We start from the raw sequence: 20,540 nt of genomic DNA on the forward strand, positions 1-20,540 counted from the left end.
TTTTTATTAAAATTTCAAAAAAATTTTTTTTTTTTTTTAATTTCGAATTTTTTTAAACTTGTTGTAACTTTTTTCCCTGTCGGCGCCAATTAACAAAATACGTAGAATTTTGCGCTTATTGTTTTGTTAGTTAACAAATTTTTGACAACTTTCTTATCAGCTGAGATTTAGGTGTTTCAGTTCGCAATCTGCGTCTCTCCTTGCTCTCCTCTATTTTAAAACCCCCATAACTTTGTTCTTGTGAGAGTTATCAAAAAATTGTCAACTAACAAAATATAGAGCACAAAAATATGCACATTTTGTATGTTGACAATTTTTTGATACCTTTTTTAGTTTTCGAGATATCTTAGTTTTAGTTTAGCTGTACCTTTTTCTGGCAAAAAACTTCCAAATTTCGGCAATTTTTCGGCAAATTTCCCGGCAAATTTCGCCAAGTACATCGGGCTCTCAGACAAGTGGTCTGTGAGTGGAAGTCGATAAAAGTAGTTTACGTGCTCTCCGTCCCCCCGCTTCTTCTCCGTCTCTGCTTCTATTTCTCCATTGACTAGTCCCACTACTTTTTACGGGGCGGAGGGCTCTCTTGCACTCCAGCTTCTTCTCTTTTTGTGCTCTTTTTTGCCCGTATGTGGGTGCTCATTTATTTTTCTTTGGTTTTAAAATAAATTCGGTTTATTAGGCTACTCGTAAAAATGAAGAAAAAACTTCAAATTCAAACGACATTAAAAAAAAATTTAATAAAAATTTTTTGAATTGCTCAAAAGCCCCACCTATATATATATATAGCTCCGCCTACTTCTCGCACAGACCCCGCCCACTTTTTGACTCCGCCCCCTTATTGGCAAAAGTTCTTGAAAAAAATAAAAATAAAAATTCAAATTGAAACAATTTTTTTTTAATGAAGTAGTTTTTTTCTAAATTGATGAAAATTTCTAAACAGTTTACAAGCACCGCCCACTTTTTGACTCCGCCCCTTTGTTGGAAAAATTCTTGTAAAAAAAAATAAAAAATAAAAGCTTCTCTTTCAAACGATTTTTAGTTGGTTTTTGTATGAAAAGTTTTTTTCCTAAAATAGAAATGTCTGAATAATTTGCAAGCTCCGCCCTTTTCTTACCCAGACTCCGCCCCTTTATTGACTAATTTTTTTTTGTCCATTTACCTGAAGTTCAAAAAAAAAATTTACAGTTTCATAGAGTAATAATTTTTCAAAAATCTCTTTTTCCAATGTTTAATGTGTCATTATAAACCCGCCCAGTTTTAAGCTCCGCCCATTTAGGCCCCGCCCATTTATGACCCAAATATTTTTTTCTCTATTCACCCGTGGATTTCCCTCCAACAAGTTACCCCAAAAATAAAAATAAAAATTCCTGCAGGCGCCCACCGGGATCTAACATCGTGGCCTCTTCCAACAACAACCATCAATCGTCTACACCATCATTCGGCGGTAGGTTGGACCGTTTTTCTTGTTGTCGACAATTATGCTGTGTCAGGACTAGAAAATCTGAATTCAGCACGCTGAGAGCTTCAAAATAAGCCCCATATTGCCTAGGTTCTAATAAATATGAAAAAATTTGGTCTCGCCACGAAAACTTGTAGGGTTTGGTAGTCTTGGTGAATTTGGGTTAGTCTTATTTTTCCTAGTTTTTTTTGATAATTTTGACACAATCTGAGCTAAAAATTGAGAAAAAATCTTAAAAAATAATAAAAATATGGATTTTCGAAGATTTTCGAAGATTTTCGAAAATCGATAACTTTGCGAATTTTAATTTTTTCTACCTGAATTTAGTTTCGAAAATTTTGTAATTCTTTGAAAAGCTTTAGAAAAATATATTTAACATTCTACACAGTACCCCGGGACTTTTCGTGGCGGGACCCAAATTTTTAAAATAGTCGGGGCCTAGCCAAGATGGGTGTTAAATGAAAGGTCTCGAAGGGCTAAATTCAAATTTTTAGGTTACAAAGCTTTAAATTGAGTTTTTAATTTTTTTTGAAATTAAAAAAAAAAAAAATCCAAAAAAAAAATCCAAAAAAAAATCCAAAAAAAAAATTTCAAAAATTTAAATTATTAATTTCAGGTTCGTGGGGTCCCTACAACAAGGCGGACCACCTAGTCACCAACTGAATGCTGGGCGGTCTGTCGGGACCCGGTCCGCCGCCCCCACCACCCCCCGCATCCTCCTATGGCATGGTGCCAGGCCCGTCGACCTCGTTCACCAACCATCTGGGTCCCACGACGTCATCCGCGTCTACAGTACCACCGACGAGTGACGCGTTGCTCCTGCAACTCCGTTCGAGACCCAATTCTCGCGTTTTTCGCGCCCTTTTTCAATATCTACCGTTAAGGGATTCGCCGAACGAGAATCCACAGCTCGAGCTGAGCCTTCAGCCGGGAGATGTGGTTCTGGTGAAAGGGGAAATGGATTCGGATGGATTTTATTGTGGGGAAACGCTGGATGGACGTCAGGGACTGGTACCATCAAATTATGTAGAGAGGTGAGCATTTTGAAGCTTAAAAATTGAGCTTTTTATACTTTTTTGGGCGAAATCTCACTTTTTCCCGTGAAAAAAGATTTAAAATTCGGAGTCTGAGATTGAAAATACAAAATTCGAATTCTCTGTGTTCAGAGCTTTCAAATGACCCCCATATTGGCTATATTCCGCCAACTTTGAAATTTCCGGGTCCCACCACGGAGGGGTACTGTAGTTTTCGTGGCGGGATCCGAAAATTTTCAAAAATGACGGAACCTAGCCGATATGGGGGTCATTTTAAAGGTCTCAACGAGACGAGTTCATTGGAGCAGGTTTTATGTGAAAATTCGATCATTTTTGAGGAAAAAAAATTTTTTTTGTTCAAAAAAGTTTTTTTTTTTTAATTTTTGTTTTAACCATGTTTTCTGTAAATAATCAGAATGAGCATAATCTCAGCTTCAAAATAGTAATCCGCCATACTTTGAAAATTCGGGTCTCACCACGAAAACTCCACCGGCTACTGTAGTTTAGACGGAAAGTTTGCAGTTTTATATTTCTAATAAATTTTTGAAAACTTTTCATATACCCTGTAAAAAATTTGTGCTGAGTAGCATAAAAATTGACAAAGTTACGGATTTTCGAAAAGATTCAAAAAAATCAAAATTTTTAATTTTGTAAAATATTTAAAAATTCTGTAACACGAAAAAAAGTTTGATTTTTTCTATTTTACCATTATTTTCGAATTTTTCACGCTATTCGCTTTAATTTGACAGCCAACATTCCCAGGCTCCGCCAATTTTGAAAATTTTCGTGGTGGGACTCAACAATTCAAAAAATTTCAATTTTACCAAGAACCTAGGCATGATGGGGGTCAAATGAAAGGTCTCAAAAAACTAAATTTGAATTTTGTATTAGTTTAACTTTTTTGTCAGCATCCTCAGGGTTACGGTAGATTTTGAACTTTCCATTGGAAAATTTTTTCGGAAAAGTTTCGAAAATCCATAACTTTTCTCATTTTTGAGATTTTAACTTGAATTAAAATGTATAACAATTGTGAGTATTTGAAAAATATGGCAAAAATAATATAATTCTGAAAAACTCGAAAACTACAGTTCCCTGGGGCTTTTCGTGGCGGGACCCAAATTTTAAAATTAAAAGGATATAGGCATGTGTTGGGGTCATTTTGAAGCTCCCAACGCGGTGAATTTCTAATAAAACGAAAAAAATTTATATTTTGAATAAGGAAAATGAAAATAATTTTAAGAATAATTTTCAAAAAAAAAAAAAATTTAAAAAACTTTTTTTTCTAAATTTTTTTATTTCTCCAAAATTTAGAAAATAAAACCAAATCTTTTCAGAGTTCCGGATTCAGTGCTCCTGGCAAATGCACGGGCTCCATCACCATCATTCCCGCTTCGAATACCCCAACATTTCTCGACAATCACACACGACTTCTCCTCTCCGGATCACTCAACACTACCCGATTCTGTAAGTTTTTGAGGAATTTTTAAAGAAAATTTGGCTAAAAATTCTTTCAAATTCAGTTTTGAAAAGCAATTTTGAAATAAAAAAAATTTAAAAAATTTTCTGGAATTTTTTTTTTTTTGAAATTTTTTTAAATTAATTTTTTCAAAAATATATAATTTTCAAATTTTTCAGGTTTGCCCTTACCCACCAGCTGACGTCACAAAAGTTACTGTACAAGAGATCAAGAACAACGAAACGCCTAGGAGTGAGTTGAAAATTTTAAAACATTCTCGAAAAAAAATTTTTTTTTTTCGAAATTTTCAAATATCGAGCCGCTACTCAGCCAATTTTCGAGATAAGCTCTTGAAAACTAATAATTCAATTTTTTCTTGCCAGTAGCTTCAATTTAACACCCATATCGGCTAGGCTCCGATGAAAAGCCCAGTTTTCGAAATTTTTTCCGGGTCGCGCCACGAAAACTCTGGGGGTACTGTAGGTGATAGATGTCTTTGACTTTTTGTATTTTTGCAAAGTAACCAAACTTAAAACACATGTTTTAGGCTAAAAATCAGCTGAAAATCTCAGATATTGATAAAGTTACAGATTTTCGAAAAATTCCAAAATTTTTAGAATTATTGTGTTGATTTTTTGAAAAATCTACATTTCGTAAACTTTCATGGAAGATATATTTGGCTAAAATTATTGAATTTGGTACAGTCGTTGTCTCTTTTAGGCTCCGCCTACTTTTGATGGGTCTCGCCGCGAAAAGTTTCGAAAATCCGTAACTTTTTCAATTTTCAAGATTCTAGCACAATTTTTTTTTCAAAACGTATGAAAACGTGTTGAAAATTCGTTTAAAATTAAACTTGAGCACGGTATTTGGATCTACAGTAACCCAACGGGTTTTCGTGGTGGGACCCAGAAATTTTCCCAATTTTTAAAACAGGCGGATTATAGCCAATATGGGGCTCATTTCGAAGCTGAAAATGTAGAAAAAACGAATTTCTGAAGTAAATTTTAAAATTTATTGGAAGTAAGAAATTTTAGTGAAAAAATAAAAAAATAAATATAAAATTTCCCAGATTTATAATTTATTTCTTTAATATCTGCACTGAATCTATAAAATTTATAAAAGAATAAAGCCTCAAAACTTTTTGAATAATTCATTTTCCGTGGGGGCCCCATATCCAAAAATGGGCAAAAAACGGAGACGCAGAGCACCAGCACTAATTCCATTTGGAAAGGGGGCTCACAAAGTGTGTGTGTGTGTGTGCTCCGTGAGCAGTAGTAGGCAGCACACAGCTAATCTGAACTGACAGATGACCCGTGGAGAGAAAAAAGGAAAAAAATGGGGAGGGGGAGGAAGCTTCTTTTATATTGAAAAGAGCCGGCGGCGAGCGGAGCTCCTTGATATTTTTGGGTGTTTGAGGGACTGAAAGATGAAACCAGAAATTTGCTAAAAAATTATTTTTACAGATTTTGAAAATGTTAAATTTCAAGAAAGTTATGGGAGTTTAAGTTTAGCTAAAAAAAAAAAAAAATTTTTTTCAATTTTTCAAAATTTTTTTTTCAAAGTTCATCTCAAAACGTGTGTTTAATCACGATTTTGAATATATAAAATTATTTTATCAATACAATACAGGTTAGAAAACCAGAAAATATTGATTTTGAGCAAAGTTATAAAGTTTTGAAATAATTGAAACAAAATTTGAAAAAACAAATTTTTTTCAGATTTTTTTAAAACTTCAATAATTAACAACTTGGAGGTTTCGGAGTCAAATTTTTTGAATTTTGAATTAGAAAAATCAATATTTCTTACAGTACCATGCCCTCGAGAATTAATAGTGGAAAAGAAGTTATCACGTAGCGCCCTAGTTTCATGGAGTTCGCCGGAAGAGTCCTTTGTCGCCGTTTCCCAATATCACGTGTGTGTCGATGGAACCGTTAGAGCAATTGTACCCGGAAGTTATAAAGTGAGTTTTTGGGATGAAAATGGGTTTTTGAAAATTTGGAAAATATGGATTTTGAGCAAAGTTATGGGAGTTTTTCGGAATTTCGATTTGAAACTTTCAAAACATTTTATTTGATTTTATTTTTTGACAGTAGCCTAAATATAATAAAAAACATTAAATAAATAATTTTAATTTCAATTTGCATTTTTCAGAGCTCAAAAATTCCGATTTTGAGCCAAGTTATGAGATTTTGAAAAAAATTGAGGTTCAAATTTTTTTTTGAAATTAAATTTCCAAATTTTTTGCAGAATAAAGTAGATTTTTATTTTTAAAAAATACAATAAGAATTTACCAAATTTACTGAAAACCTGACAACCGAATTTACCGGTTTTCAACAAATTGTATGTTTTTTAAATTTATTTCAAAAAAAAAAATTTTTCGAAAGTTTTTTTTGCTAACTATTTATTATTTTCAAAATTTGAGTGAATTTTTGTGCTCAGCACGCCGAGACCTTTTAAATGACCCCCAACATGCCTAGGCTGCGCTCATTTTCGAAAATTTCTGAAATCTCGGGTCCCACCACGAAATTTCTCAAAATGGGCGGAGCCTAAGAATCTTGGTGGTTATTGGAAAGATTTTGATTTGACGAAAATCATTTTTATCAATTTTAAAAGTTTATTACAAATTCCAGATAATTAAATTCGAAAAAAACTTAAAATCAATATTTTCCAAATTATCGATTTTTCCGGGAAAAAAATCAATTAAAAAAATCAATAATTTGATTTTCAGTGTCGCGCTTTGGTAGAGGATATCCCATTAGAATCATCCGTTAATTTATCGGTTCGAGCAGTCACCGAACATGGACATTCGCCGGATGCTTGTTGCACAATAGCCATAGGAAATGGTAAGAAATTTTGTAAAATCCAACATATTTTATGCGAAAATATGGAAAAAACGATAAAAATCAATAGTTCCACAAAAAAAATCGATAAAAACGGTCAAAAATGAACGTTTTCCGAGAAATTTTCTGAAAAACAACGACACTCCGTTATTCCGCTAGTTCGTGTTGTTTAGCCAATTTTCAAATATTTTTTATGATGGGAAATTCAAAATCTTGAATACTTTTTGGCGGGAAGTTCAAAATTTTCAAATTTTCAAAAAAACAATTTGGGGCGGAAAATTAAAATTTTCAAATATTTTTTCGCGGGAAATTCAAAATTAAAAAAAAAAATGTTTTTTGGCGCGAAATTCAAAAATTTCCAATTTTCAGAAGCCCAAGTAGCACCGCAACAAGTCCGTGTATGGCAAGTAACCCCAGTTTCTGCGTATGTCCGATGGTATCCATCGAACAGCAATGCGGAGCACGTCGTCTCACTGAATGCTGTAAAAGTTGGCGTTTGTCCCCCAACTGTCTTTCAAGTGAGTTATCGATTTTTTGTGTAAAGATTTCATAAAGGAAAAATCAATAATTTATCGATTGGCTTTTACAGAATTTGAAAATTTTGATTTTGAGCCGAGTTACGGGAGTTTAGGAAAAAATAAAAAATAAAGCTTTTTCGAAATTTTTTTTACAGACTTTTAATCGCAAAATTCGAATTCTTCTCTATTTTTCACCCTTTGTCGATTTTTTTTCGAGGTTCTAGCTCAAAATTAAAATTTCAAGGGGTACTGTAGCCGCAAAAGTACGCAAACACCCGAGCTTACGACAAAATGCACAACTTTCTTATTTTTGATGATTGAGCTCTGAAAATTGATATTCCTGGGTAAAAAAAGACGGGAATTTTGAAAATCGATGTTAAAATTTACAAAATTAAAGTTTAAGTGCTCTGGGAGCATTGAAACTTTAAAATTTCAAAAAAAAAAAATTTTTTATCTTTTTTGGACTCTTAGCATTTATTGCTCATAATTTTCTATCATTAATCATAAAAAATCCAAAAAATAATCCCCAAAAACGAAAAAAATGGAGACAAAATTAATCCCCCCCTTCACCCATTATTTCCCCCCGCATATATATAAATATTCTCCAATTTCGTATGTTTTTGTACGTCTTCTTTAGAATTCTGAGCACGAGTATAAGCCACGATGGGCTCATTTTGCTAATGAGCACCCTCTTTTTTAGGTCTGAAATTTTTTTGGAAATTTTTTATCAAAAAAATAATAGTTACAAATTGAAAAAAATATTCAAGAAATCTGGAAAAAAAGGTTTAAAAATATAAATTGAAAATTACAATTGGGTCCCGGCACGAAAAAAAATTTTTTTTAAAAGGAAAATTTGAATTTTCAAAAAAAAAAATTTTTTTTGAAACTTTTCCAAAACTTCAAATGTTCATAACTTTGCTCATTTTCAAGATTTTTTGTTAATTTTTAGTTATTCTTCCTATTATTAATTTTTGAAAATTGTATCGAAAAAAAATTTCCAGGTTCAACTACACGGTCTACAACCTTCGACAATCTATCGGGTATCAGTACGCACAAAACATCCTAAAGCAGTGTTGGAGCAGCGTCCAGTTGAGAGATGTGTCGATTTTAAGACGCTGCCGAAAAGTGAGTTGAATTGGCGAAGTTACAGTAGTTTTCGTGGTAGGACCCAAATTTTTGAAAAAAAAAATTTTTTTTTTGGTTAAAATTCAAACTTGTCAATCTTTGTCAAATTTCAAGATTTTTCGTTAAATTTTGCCTTGAACTGTAGAAAAAGCGAATTTCTAATTGTTAACTGTGCTTCATAAAAAATTTATCAAAAACTGGCAAAGTTACAGTAGTTTCCGTGGTAGGACCCCATTAAAAAAAAATTTTTTTTTTTTGGGCAAAAGTTCGCAAATGTGTAACTTTCTCAGATTTCAAGATTTTTTGTCAAATTTTTACTTTGAAAATGAGAAAATTATTTTACAGTGAGTAGTTAGATTGTTTAGAATTTAATAAATTAACAAAAAAAATTTTTTGGAATTTTTTTTTCAAAATTTTTGTAACTCAGCTAGTTTGTTAGATTTTTTGCTCATTTTTATGTCCAATATGTAACAAATTTCGCTTTTTTTTCTAATTATAATTTACAACAAAAAATGTCAAAAACAGTCGAAAAAAAAAATTATTACATTAATTTTTGGGGTAGTACAAAAAAAATTTTTAATGTTTTTTTCTGGAAATATTTCTCTTCCAAAAAGTAAAAGTCCAAGCACACACACACATGTACACATGCTCATTCTTTTTTTTTTCATCTCTTGTCTCGTTGTGTCCGGCGGAATATACAATTAGGGGGAGAACGACGACGGCTCTTTTTCGTCTCCTTTTCCTCCGTCTTCTTACGTACACTGGCACCCCCCGTTTTTATTGATTTTTCGAAGGTTTTTAAGGTTTAAATATGTGAAAAATAGCAGTAAATAGGTTAAAATAGGTTTAGAAGTGTTTTGGAAAAATTTGAAATTTTACAAAAAAATTTCGAAAAAATCTAGAAAAAACTTTTTTTGGAATTTTTTGTTTCAAAAAAAATTCCAAATTTTTTGAAATTCTATACATTGAAAAATAATATATAGTATGATCACAAACAATTTTCAAACCACTTATTCTCATATTTCAAAATAAATAATTGCTCCTTCCACCCCCCGAAAAAATTCAAGAGAATTCCCCCACTTTTAGAAAAATCTCTGGAATTTCACAATTTTTTTTATATTATTTTTTTAAAGGTTTTTGTCAACTTTGGGGTTATTATAATAAACTACAACTGTTTAATTTTCAAATTTGTCTTAAATTTGGTCAAAACCAATTTTTTTCGAAAAAAAAGGGTTCAGGGCTCCGCGAGCTCTAAAAACCTAGTTTTTGTGAATTTTAAGCAATGAATTTGAATTTCCAGTCACTTTTTACCTCAAAATCCCAAGTTTCACGGCTTAGCCACAAGTACTAAAAAAGTTGTGCATTTTGTCGTAAGCTCAGGTGTTTGCGTATTTTTAGGGCTACAGTACCCCTAAAAACTCCAATTTTGACCCACAAACTTTAAAAAAAACTACGCTAGGGGTGAAAAATAACGAGAAAATTGAATTTTACCATGAAAAAGTTATAGAAGTTTTGGGAAAAGTGAAGTTTTTAACTTTTCGATTTTTTTTTGTCAAAAAAACCTCCCTACATTCTAATTTTTGGTGGTTTCGGAGCCCGCAGAAACTGATCCAAATTAGGAGTCAACCCGTCTTTGTGACCTTTACACCGGAGCCCGTGCTCTCTAGAAGACGGAGGGCGGCGGCTGCTCATGAATATTTCATCATTTGCTCCGCGAGACCTACCTCTTTTGTCTTTTTTGTGCTCTTAAAGAAATGTGTTTCGCAATAGGTTTTAGAAGGTTTTAGAAAAAAATAGAATTTTTTTGGATTTTTTTTTGGTTTCTTGGTGTCAATGCACCAAGTGCAAAGCATTTGAAAATTTTCCAAAATTTTTTGATTTCTTTTTGTTGTTTTTTTTTTCGCAACCCGAGCCTTAAGACTAAATTTTAATAAATTTTGATTCAAATTTTCGAATTCCCCGTAATTTTTTGCTCTAGAAAAAAATTTTTTACCTTTTGGGCATGAAAATTCAAAAAGTTGTGCATTATGTCGTAAGATCTGGTGCTTGCGTATTTTTAAGGCTACCGTACCCTTGGAAATCCCAGGAAAAAACGTTTTAAGTATGAAATTTGACGGAAAATTCTAATTTTATAAGAAAAGTTGTTGAAAAATGACGGAAAACCGAGAAATATTGACTTGAAATTTGGAAATTGAAAATTTAAATTTCCTGTGATCAAAAAAAAAAATTTTTTTCGAATTTTTACATTTAAAAATTCAAATTTCCTGTGTAATTTCAGACTAAAACCTATTTTTCTCCTGTTCACTACCTCAAAACTTAAATTTCGCTGTACGGTAGCCCCAAAAATACGCAAACACCTGATCTGACGACAAAATGCACAACTTTCTCAATTTTGAAGCCAAAGCTTTGAAAAAAAAAGTTTAAGGGCCAAAAAGTGACGGAAAATTCAAAAATTTACATGAAAAATAGTGAAAATCAACGTGCAGACCATTTTTCCCAAATTTTCACAGCCCTTTTTCCAAAATTTTGCACCGAAAAAGCACTAAAGCACAAAAAGATGCAGTTTTCTGGAGGCAATTCCAATTTCAAACGGCCTTTGGAATTTTATCTTTACGACTTTGTTGTTACAACGTCTTCAAGTTTCTTGTTTCTTTGAAAAACAGGGGTTCAAGAAATGGAAATGAGAAATGGAAGAACGATGAGTTATAATCCAATATAATCATGTTTAATATTGATTTTTGTAAATTTTCATGCTAATTTTTGATTTTCCCGCTACTTTTTACTTCGGGCGGCTAGTTTTCAGAGTTGCGAGCTCAAAATTGAAAAAGTTGTGCCATTTGTCGTAAGCTGTAATGTTTGCTTAAATTTTACAAGGTTTTAGCGAATTTCTAGAATTTTTCATCTCAAAATTTAAATTCTGCGTCATTTTTCACTCCTAAAAACATTTTTTCTCTGTTTCTAGCTCAACATTTGAATTTTTTGGGGTACTGTAGCTCCAAAAATACGCAAACACCAGATCTTACGACAAAATGCACAACTTTCTCAGTTTTTATGCCTGGACTCTGAAAATTTATGGGCTAGTGTGAAAAATTATGAAAAATTAGAAAATGAACACGAAAACTTTTGAAATTTAAAAATAAATTTTTTTTGAAAAAAAACTTTCAAAAAAAAAATTCGTAAATTGAAATGTTTTGTTTTTTCAACATTCGCGCATCATTCGAATTCTTAATTTCACAACTAAATTCGTCATTTTTTCCTTTTTTCAGTCGGTTTGCCGGACCCCCCTTCAAACGTTCAAGTGGAAGGCGGAGCCCAGCCAGGCACACTTCTAGTCTCCTGGATACCGGTTACCAACCAGCCAAAGCCACCCTCTAGAGCCGCAGTCGCATCGTATTTGGTCTACGCGGACGGGAAAAATATTGCTCAAGTGCCACAAGCAACAGGTAAACTTTTTAGAATTTTTGAAAAAAAAATTTTTTTTTTGAATTTTTTTTTTAACTATCAAATTTGGTAGTTTAAAACCTAAAATTTCAAATTCAGCTCATTGGTAGCTTTGATTTAACACCCATCATGCCTAGGCTCCGCCCACTTTCGGGTCCCGCCGCGAAAACTAGAAAACTACAGTAACCTCGTGGCGGGACCCAAAAAATAAAACTTGGTCCGATTCGTGTCATGATGGGTGTTATTTGAAAGCTCTTGGTGAGCTGAAAAAGAATATTGTAAAAATTTTGGAAAAATACTGAACTTTTACTTGAGATTTTTTTGAGAAAAACAATTGACGAAAAAATCAAAGTTTTAAATTTTGTAACTTAGCCCCCTCTAATGGCTATTCAAAAATTCTCAACTGACGAAATGTTTAAAATTTTATTTTCTACAACGTTTTAATTGACAATTTTTTAATATCTAACAATTGTGCAAAGTTACATCGGTTAGAGTTTTCCGTTGCCATAAAACAATTTTTCAAATTCAAACTGCTATAACTCCGCCCATTTAATGGCTAGCAAAAAATTTTCAACAAACAAAATATTTGAAATTTTATTTTCTACAAATTGTATGTTGACAACTTTTTTGTATACCTCTCCGTTCTCGAGATAACCCCTCAAAAACATTATAGCGGACCACGTTGTGCTGCGGCTCGCGGATCTCTCTGACGATCCGCCGGTCTTCATCACAGTTCGCACGAAAACGAAAGAAGGTGCCGTTTCGTCGGATTCCAACGTGACACGTGTGCCACGTAATCAGAACGCCGCGCCTCCGCCTCCGCCGCCGCCGCCCACGCAAATCGGAAATCAATCGATCATTCCAGTGGTGGACCCGAGTCGATTGCCACTCGTCGATATGACGTCATCATACCCATCATATCAACAACAACAAACGCTCACTAATTGTAAGTTTTTGCGGAAATCTGACTGAAAATTCGAATTCCCCACTAAAAACTACCCTAGGACAACAAAAAAATTTCGGAAAAACTACGACACTCCGTTATTACGCCAGCGCGTGTTGTTTAGCGGTTGCGGGAAATTCAAATTTTCAAGTTTTTCATCGCTGAATAATTGATTTTTGATCAGAAATCTTTGCCGAAAACGTGAAAACTGAGAATTTTTCCGCGTGGGAAACTCTAATTGGATTTTCTCACATTACTTTTTCCCGAAAAACTTGGATATTTACTTTTCCAAGCATCATATGACCCATTTTTATATAAAATATAACTTTTTCTCAACAAAAATGCCAAAAAAATGCCAAAAAACTGTTAAAAATTTGAATTTCTGATTTTCCCGCCAAACGCTAAACAACACTCAATTATGTTCTAGCGGAGTGTCGTTGTTTTTCGCGCCAAACGCCTAAAATTCAAATTTCCAGCAATGTACATGCCAATCGTCACCTCTACCGGTGCAGCGGTCCCACTTACCAATGGACATCACCACGTGGCAACTAGTGCTCCAAGCTCCGCCCCTTTCACAGCTCCGGCTCGAATGATCGGAGCAACTGGATTGATGAGCTATCAACCGACAAGTTATGCGGCAAATTTGCAAAATTCTATGCAACAATCGGCGCCGAACAGCGGGCACAGTGGATATGCAACTTTTGATCGGTGGGTTTTTGGGGTGTAACTTAGAAGTGGGCGTAGCTAGATAAAAATTTTCAACTGATATCATGTTGAGCAAATAATTTTCAACATTTTGTCAGTTGACAAAATTTTTATAGCCATTAAATGGACTGAGCTAGATAGGTTTAAAAATTGCAGCTTCAAAAATTTATTTTTTGAAAAAATGGTCAAACTTCAAACTCCTGTAGCTCCGCCAACTTCATGGCTACTAAAAAATTTTAAACTTAGAAACTGTAGATCAAGTATTTTTACACATATTGCCAGTAGACAAAATTCTCATAGCCATTAAATGGACTGAGCTAGATAGGTTTGAAACTTGCAGCTTCAAAAATTTATTTTTTGAAAAAATGGTCAAACTTCAAACTCCTGTAGCTCCGCCTACTTCATGGCTACTAAAAAATTTTAAACTTAGAAACTGTAGATCAAGTATTTTTACACATTTTGCCACGAGTTGACAAATTTTTCATAGCCATTAAATGGACTGCGCTAGATAGGTTTAAAAGGGGTAAAATTGCTGCCTAAAAAAATGTTGCAAAATAGTTAAAAACTTAAAACTTTTGTAGCTTCGCCCATTTATTGGCTATCAAAAAAAATTTTAACTAAAAAATTAGGTACTGTTTCATTTCAACCCCGCCCACTTCTACGATTTCGCAACATTTTTTTTTTGTCAAAAATTTTCATTTTTTCAAAGAATTTTTTTTTCTTCAAAAAAAAAAGTGTACTTTTTCCATAAATAAAAGATGTTCGGTAGGGTGTGTGTGTGTGTGTGCGGGTTGCCGGAAAAGAAGATAAACGTATCTCTGACCGTCTGCCGGTCTCTCTCACTATCTCGCCCATTTTTGGTTGGCTCACGGAGCACTGACAATCTGCCCTTGGCAATCTTCCCTTTTTTCGACCTCGGTTTTTCCTTTCTTTTTTTGTTGGAAATTTTCTTATTTTTAGGTTTTAGGTTTTTTGGGGAGTATTTAATGTTAAAGTTAGGAAAAAATTAAAGAAATTTTGAATTTAAAACGTTAATTTTTTTTTGAATTAAAAATTTTCTTTTTTGGTTTTTAAAAATTTTCAAAAAAAAATGTCGGAGCTAGAGCTAAATTTTTAGTTCAAAAAAAATGTTAAGCAAATATTTTTATACATTTTGTCAGTTGACATCTTTTGGACAGCCATTAAATGGGCGGGGCTACAAAAGTTTTAAGATCCGCCTATTCTGGAAAAACAAAAAAACCATTCAAGTTTCAAACTTATATAACTCCGCTCATTTAATGGTTAGCAAAAAATTGTTAATTAGCAAAATATTTTACAGATTATTTTACACATTTTGTTAGTTGAAAATTTTTTAATAGCCATTAAATGGGCGGAGTTACATGTCAAAAACTTTGAAAATTTCTGAAAATTTCAATAGTGTCATTTTCCAGGTCGGCATCGCTCGGAGCCCAACCCCAAGCCACTTCAATATTGCTCGGCGGTGGCGCAGCTCCACGGCCGTCTTCTGTCGGACAAAACGTAAGAGATTTTTAACAAAAAATCGATAATTCCAAACCCGCCCCTTTTTTTTTAGCAATCTGCGTGGAAAGCGCAGCAGCCGGCGCAAATGTCGCAGTACTACACGTTTCATCCGAGTTTTTTGCACACTGAGCCATCCGGAGCAAATGAGCCAAGACCGTCGGTGCTGGAAATGGAAAATAGGTATGGGGAAGGATTTTGGGGCTGAAAATTTGCGGGGGTTTGAGACAAAAAAAATTTTAGGACAAATTTTTTTTTTTTTTAAACCAAATTAAAAAATCTCAAAAGCTAAAAAAAAAAATTGTGAACTTTTTCTGAAAATTGCTAGTTTTTGGGATTTTTGAGTTTTAAAATTTTCGAAAAAAAATTTTTTTTTTCAATTTTTTTGTTTTTTTTTTAATTCCAATTTAGTCAGTTTTTGTTTTCAAAAATCGTATAAGTGTTGTTACATCGCCCAAATGATGCTAGAATTTAGTATTTGGAAAAAAAAGAAAAAAGTGGACAATTAGCCAAATCACCTTCACACCTCATAACATATTCTCAACCCTTCCGCCAACTAATTGAGCTCATCCGCTTGCTCATTCACCGGGATTTGCTCAGCTTTTTACACGTCTACAGAATATCTAATACACTTTTTTTCACGAAGAATCACACCTTTAATTTTTTTTTTTGAAAAAAAAATTTTGAAAATTTTTTTAAAATTATTTTTTCTCTCGAAAACTTGATTTTTCAAAATTTTAGCTCATTTTCTCAACATTTTCTATATAAAAATCGAATTCGTCGTAGTTTTTCACTGCTAGAACCCAGCTTTTAGCAAAATCCGGCTCAATTGGTGTTTGCGTACTTTTGGAGCTACCGTAACCCCCGCGAAACTGTGAAAATTCAAATTTTTGAGTTAGAAAATGGACTTAAGGGTAGAATTTTACAAGGAGTTCAAATTGTTTAGTCAAAATTGTTAAAATCAACGGTTTTGGGTAATTTATCGGAATGTTGTAAAAATAATTTTTGAGTTTGACCACAGAAAAAGTTTTTCGAAGTTTATTTCAGACTATTTCTCTTTTTTTTTAGTCTAAAATAATTTCAGCTACCTAATGCGTCACCGACAAGCAGCAGACCACTGGGCAAGTGCTCCAGACGCTCGAGCCCGAATCGAAGCCTACTCCCGCGGGCTCGCCCGAGCCGGCTCCGCAGACGACCGGATGGTGCCCATGTCAACTCGACAACAACCTCAGCTCCAACGGTTAATAGCAGCCGGCTCTCGGGCTCCGTTGGCTCGGGTAAAATCTGAAACTGGCGGGTTTGGGACACGATCGGAGCCAGATTTGCGGCCGCCCACGCTGGATTCAGATGAGTGTCGGTGGTTTGTCGCGTTGTTTGACTATACGGCAGCAATGTCACCGAATCCGAATGCGGAATTCGAGGAGTTACAGTTCCGGAAACATCAACTTATTAAGGTATTGATTTTTTGAAAAAAAAATTTTTTTGAATTTTTTTGAAATTTTTTTCTTAAAATTTTTAGAAATTTGTTTACTAAATTTCAACAAAATTAGTTACTTAGCTACAAACTACAAAAAAAATAAATGTAAAACAAAATAGAACACTAAGCCCCGCCCCCTTTTTGGGATAAGTGGCGAATTTTTAGATTTTTTTTTAAAGGTTTTTGGAAAATAAATTTTCGTTCTTAGAATATTTTGTTTAAAACATTTTTCGAAAAAAAAGTAATTAAAAAAATATCTCGTTTTGTAAATTTGGAAAAAGAATAAAATAAGCTCCGCCCATTTTCATTCACATTTTACGAGTTTAGGCTCCACCCGCTTTTCAAAAAAAATCGATAATTCAAATTTTAAAAAATTTAAATTTTTTTAATTTTTTCTAAATTTTCTCAAATTTCTGTTCATCGAAATTTTTTAAAAAATTTACACCAAAAATAAGCTCCGCCTTTTTTTAATTGAAAAAAACTCAATTTAAGTCACGCCCACCATTTTGGAAAAATTTTAAGAAAAAATTTTGTTCGAATTTTTTTTTTCGATTTTTTCCAAATTTTTGCCCATTCACGAGTTTTTATCGCAAAAATTGTAACTATTACAAGCTGTAAAATTGAAAATTCCAACAAAAAAAATCAATAAATTAATTAAACATTGAAAAATTTCCAGGTGTACGGTGGCCAAGACATTGACGGATTCTATCACGGAGCCATCGGGCAGAGAGTTGGATTAGTTCCATCAAATATGGTAATTGAGATAGCTTCTGATGATATTGGCAAACGACGGACCACCACAAACCCGGCTCCACCACCGCCGACGGCTCCGGAGCCGGCGCTGCGGCGGCAACGGTGGGGGAGCCTGAAGTCGAGGAGTTACGATTATGCTGGAGAGGGAAGAGCACCTAGGGAACGGTGAGTTGGAAGAAAATAATATGAAAATTCGAATTCCTCGTTGAAAACTACCCTGAAAAGTGAAAATAACGGAAAAACAACGACACTCCGATATTCGCGGGAAATTCAAAGTTTCGATTAATTTTTGGGGCGAAATTCCAAAATTCAAATTTTCCTTAAAAGTTTTGGCGGGAAACTAAAATTCAAAATTTTTCAGACCTCACCACCCGAACTACGTCTCCCTGGACCGTCGTGACGATCGGGACCGCGACCGCGAGGGCCGGTACCGGCGCGCGGGGAGCTCCTACGAGTACCGGCGGCTGCCGGAGCGGGAGAAGGAGTACGAGGGGACCTATAGGAGACGGCAACTGGAGACAAGGGATCCACGAGATCCTAGGGATCCTCGAGACGACGGCTACGAGGACGAAGGGTACCGGGACAAGTACCGGGACCGCTACGACCGCCGGCACCCCATGGATCGGGAGCGGGAGCCCCGCTACCCACCATATGAACCTCCATACCGTGGAGAAAAATACGAGAAATACCGCGAACGGCCGAGGATGGAAGATATGGAGTTCCCGAGCAATGGACCCCATGGCTCAGCCCAACAGCAACCCCATAGCCTTCAGAACGGACCCCGTAACACCTACGGTATGGATCAGATGACACAGCAAATGTCCCATATGTCGACTCAAGGATCCATGGCTCAAGGCTCCATGGGCCAGGGCTCCATGAGCCAAGGCCCCATAGGTATCCCCAGCTCAAGTGGCATCGGCGGAATGGGCGGTGCCGGCAATCAGGAAATGTATATGAATGGTGGTATGGGTACCATGGGTACCTCAATGACCTCTCAAGCTGCTGCTGCTTCGGGAGCCCAGAAAATGGCGCGAATGGTTGCAAAGTTTGACTACGATTCCAGGCAGCTGAGCCCGAATGTCGATGCGGAGCAGGTAATTTTTTGATTTTTTGAAAAATCGATTTTCTATTGTAAGGTCGGTAATATGTCGGAAAATCGATATTTTATCGGAAAATCAATATTTTATCGGAAAATCGATACTTTATTGGAAAATCTATATTTTTCTGGAAAATCTATATTTTATCGGAAAGTCGGTAATTTGCCGGAAGATCTATATTTAGTTGGAAAATCGATAATCCTTTAGAAAATCAATAAATTATCGTAAAATCGATAATTCATCGAAAAATCGATAATTTATAGGAAAATTGATAAATTGTCGAAAGATCGATAATTTATCGGAAAATCTTTATTTTGCTGGAAAATCGATATTTTATCGGAAAATCGATAATTTGTCCGAAAATCGATAGTTTTCCGGAAAATCGAAAATTTGCCGGAAAATCGATGAATCGCCGGAAAGTCGGTAATATGTCGGATAATAGATATTTTGTCGGAAAATCTGTAAATTACCGGAAAATCGATAAATTACCGGAAAATCGATAATTTGCCTGAAAATCGATAATTGCCGAAAAATCGATATTTTAATAGAAAATCGATATTTTATCGGAAAATCGATATTTTCCCGAAAACCCGATTTTCCAATAACTTTTTCTGAAAAATCAATATTTCGAAGTTAAAAAATTCTTAGAACAGATATTTTTTTTTCAAATTTCAAGTCTCCCAATTTCCAGGTCGAGCTATCATTCCGTCAAGGTGACATCATAATTGTGCTTGGCGATATGGACGAAGACGGCTTCTACATGGGAGAGCTGAACGGCCTGCGCGGCCTAGTCCCGTCCAACTTCCTCCAGCCGCAGCCCCTCAACAATCTACTTCCGTCGCAACCGACCGAGCCAATGCGGAAAGGTGTCGCGTTCTCGGATACACAGCAAATGATGAGAAAGTGAGCGTTGAAAAAAATAATTGAAAAAATCGATAATTGTTCGAAACATCGAATTTCAGACCAATCCGTCAATCATCACAAACCAGCGCCGGACCATCACAAGGCTCCAGCGGAGGCCTTGCAGGCGCGGTGGCGAGCGCCGCCGCCGCCAGCGGAGGCATAAAACCGGTGGCGAAGAAGAGCTCGGCAGGAAGCGCCGGCGCCGGTGCAAAACCTCTGACGAAGAAGACCAGCGACGTTGGAAAGGTTAGGGAACTTTGTGGTTTAAAAAATCGATAATTTAAATTTTCAGTCGTCTGCTCCAAACGCTCGAAAAACTAGTACAGCTGTCAAGAAGGCGGATACCGGTGCAAAGGTGAGAAAAATCGATAATCCGTGGGTAAATCGATAAATCGCCGGAAAATCGATAAATCGCCGGAAAATCGATATTTTGTCAGAAAATCAATAAATTTGCTGAAACTCCATACTAATATGATTTTTTTTTGCAGAAAAAAGGATAACCCGACATCTGGACATCCGGAAATATGGAAATCCCCTCAATTTTCACAAAATTTCACTTAAAAAACACACAACTTTTTCCCTTATTTATTATATTTAACAATTTTCAAATTAGATAATTTTTATAATTTAATTTATTGATTTTTTATTTAAAATTTCAAAAATCCTTATTTAAAAATCCCGCTGAAAAAAATAAAATATAGGCGAATTTCTCTTGATCTCACTCTCTTTTCCACCGAACAAAAGCTCATAATTTGTGCATTTTTATTGATTTTTGATTTTTCCCCCCATTTTCCCTAACAAAATTTGTGATACTATGCCTAATTTATGCGCTTTTTTGCGCAATTTTCCCATTTTGAGAAAAATCGATATTTATTGATTTTTTAATTTATTAATTTATAAAGATTTTTAATATGATTTTACTGTTTTATAGACTGTTTAGATTTTCATTTTGTCGGAAAATCAATGTTTTATTAGAAATCGATATTTACTTAATCGGAAAGTCGATAAAATGTCGGAAAATCGATAATTTATCGGAAAATCGATAATTTATCGGGAAATCGATAATTCGCGGAAAATCGATATCTTATCGGAAAATCGATATTTTATCGGAAAATCATTATTTTGCCTGAAAATCGATAATTTATCAGAAAATCGATAATTTATCGGAAAATCATTATTTTGCCTGAAAATCGATAATTTATCGGAAAATCGATAATTTATCGGAAAATCGATATCTTATCGGAAAATCGATATTTTATCGGAAAATCGATAAT

At 34.5% G+C, this 20,540-nt stretch overlaps 1 protein-coding gene and 2 non-coding genes across 3 annotated transcripts; 2 read left to right on the forward strand and 1 right to left on the reverse strand.

Annotated features, from left to right (window-relative positions):
- The first annotated feature begins 1,368 nt into the window (after nucleotides 1-1,368).
- On the forward strand, nucleotides 1,369-20,183 carry rimb-1 (Variant SH3 domain protein). The gene is made up of 20 exons (NM_001393286.1): nucleotides 1,369-1,441; nucleotides 2,073-2,490; nucleotides 3,825-3,954; nucleotides 4,126-4,198; nucleotides 5,755-5,906; nucleotides 6,675-6,789; nucleotides 7,156-7,304; nucleotides 8,306-8,429; nucleotides 11,696-11,872; nucleotides 12,544-12,816; nucleotides 13,290-13,521; nucleotides 14,949-15,036; nucleotides 15,092-15,219; nucleotides 16,121-16,490; nucleotides 17,190-17,431; nucleotides 17,628-18,360; nucleotides 19,055-19,266; nucleotides 19,326-19,512; nucleotides 19,559-19,621; nucleotides 19,755-20,183. The coding sequence occupies exons 2-20, from the start codon at nucleotides 2,120-2,122 to the stop codon at nucleotides 19,764-19,766; spliced, it is 3,831 nt and encodes a 1,276-aa protein (NP_001380064.1). The 5' UTR covers nucleotides 1,369-1,441; nucleotides 2,073-2,119; the 3' UTR covers nucleotides 19,767-20,183.
- Nucleotides 7,970-8,083, forward strand: Y39A3CL.9. The gene has a single exon (NR_052104.1). It is a non-coding gene; the product is annotated as an Unclassified non-coding RNA Y39A3CL.9 (non-coding RNA).
- Nucleotides 8,774-9,064, reverse strand: Y39A3CL.8. The gene has a single exon (NR_052105.1). It is a non-coding gene; the product is annotated as an Unclassified non-coding RNA Y39A3CL.8 (non-coding RNA).
- Nucleotides 20,184-20,540: the final 357 nt, after the last annotated feature.

This window comes from Caenorhabditis elegans, chromosome III (genome assembly GCF_000002985.6).
Source record: "Caenorhabditis elegans chromosome III".
In the NCBI taxonomy this organism is placed as follows: Eukaryota; Metazoa; Nematoda; class Chromadorea; order Rhabditida; family Rhabditidae; genus Caenorhabditis; species Caenorhabditis elegans.

Coding starts and splice junctions, on each gene's coding strand:
- rimb-1 (NM_001393286.1), top strand. CDS start 2,120: ATGCTGGGCGGTCTGTCGGGACCCGGTCCGCCGCCCCCACCACCCCCC. Junction 12,817..13,289: donor ACAACAAACGCTCACTAATT/GTAAGTTTTTGC, acceptor TCAAATTTCCAG/CAATGTACATGCCAATCGTC. Junction 19,267..19,325: donor ACACAGCAAATGATGAGAAA/GTGAGCGTTGAA, acceptor ATCGAATTTCAG/ACCAATCCGTCAATCATCAC.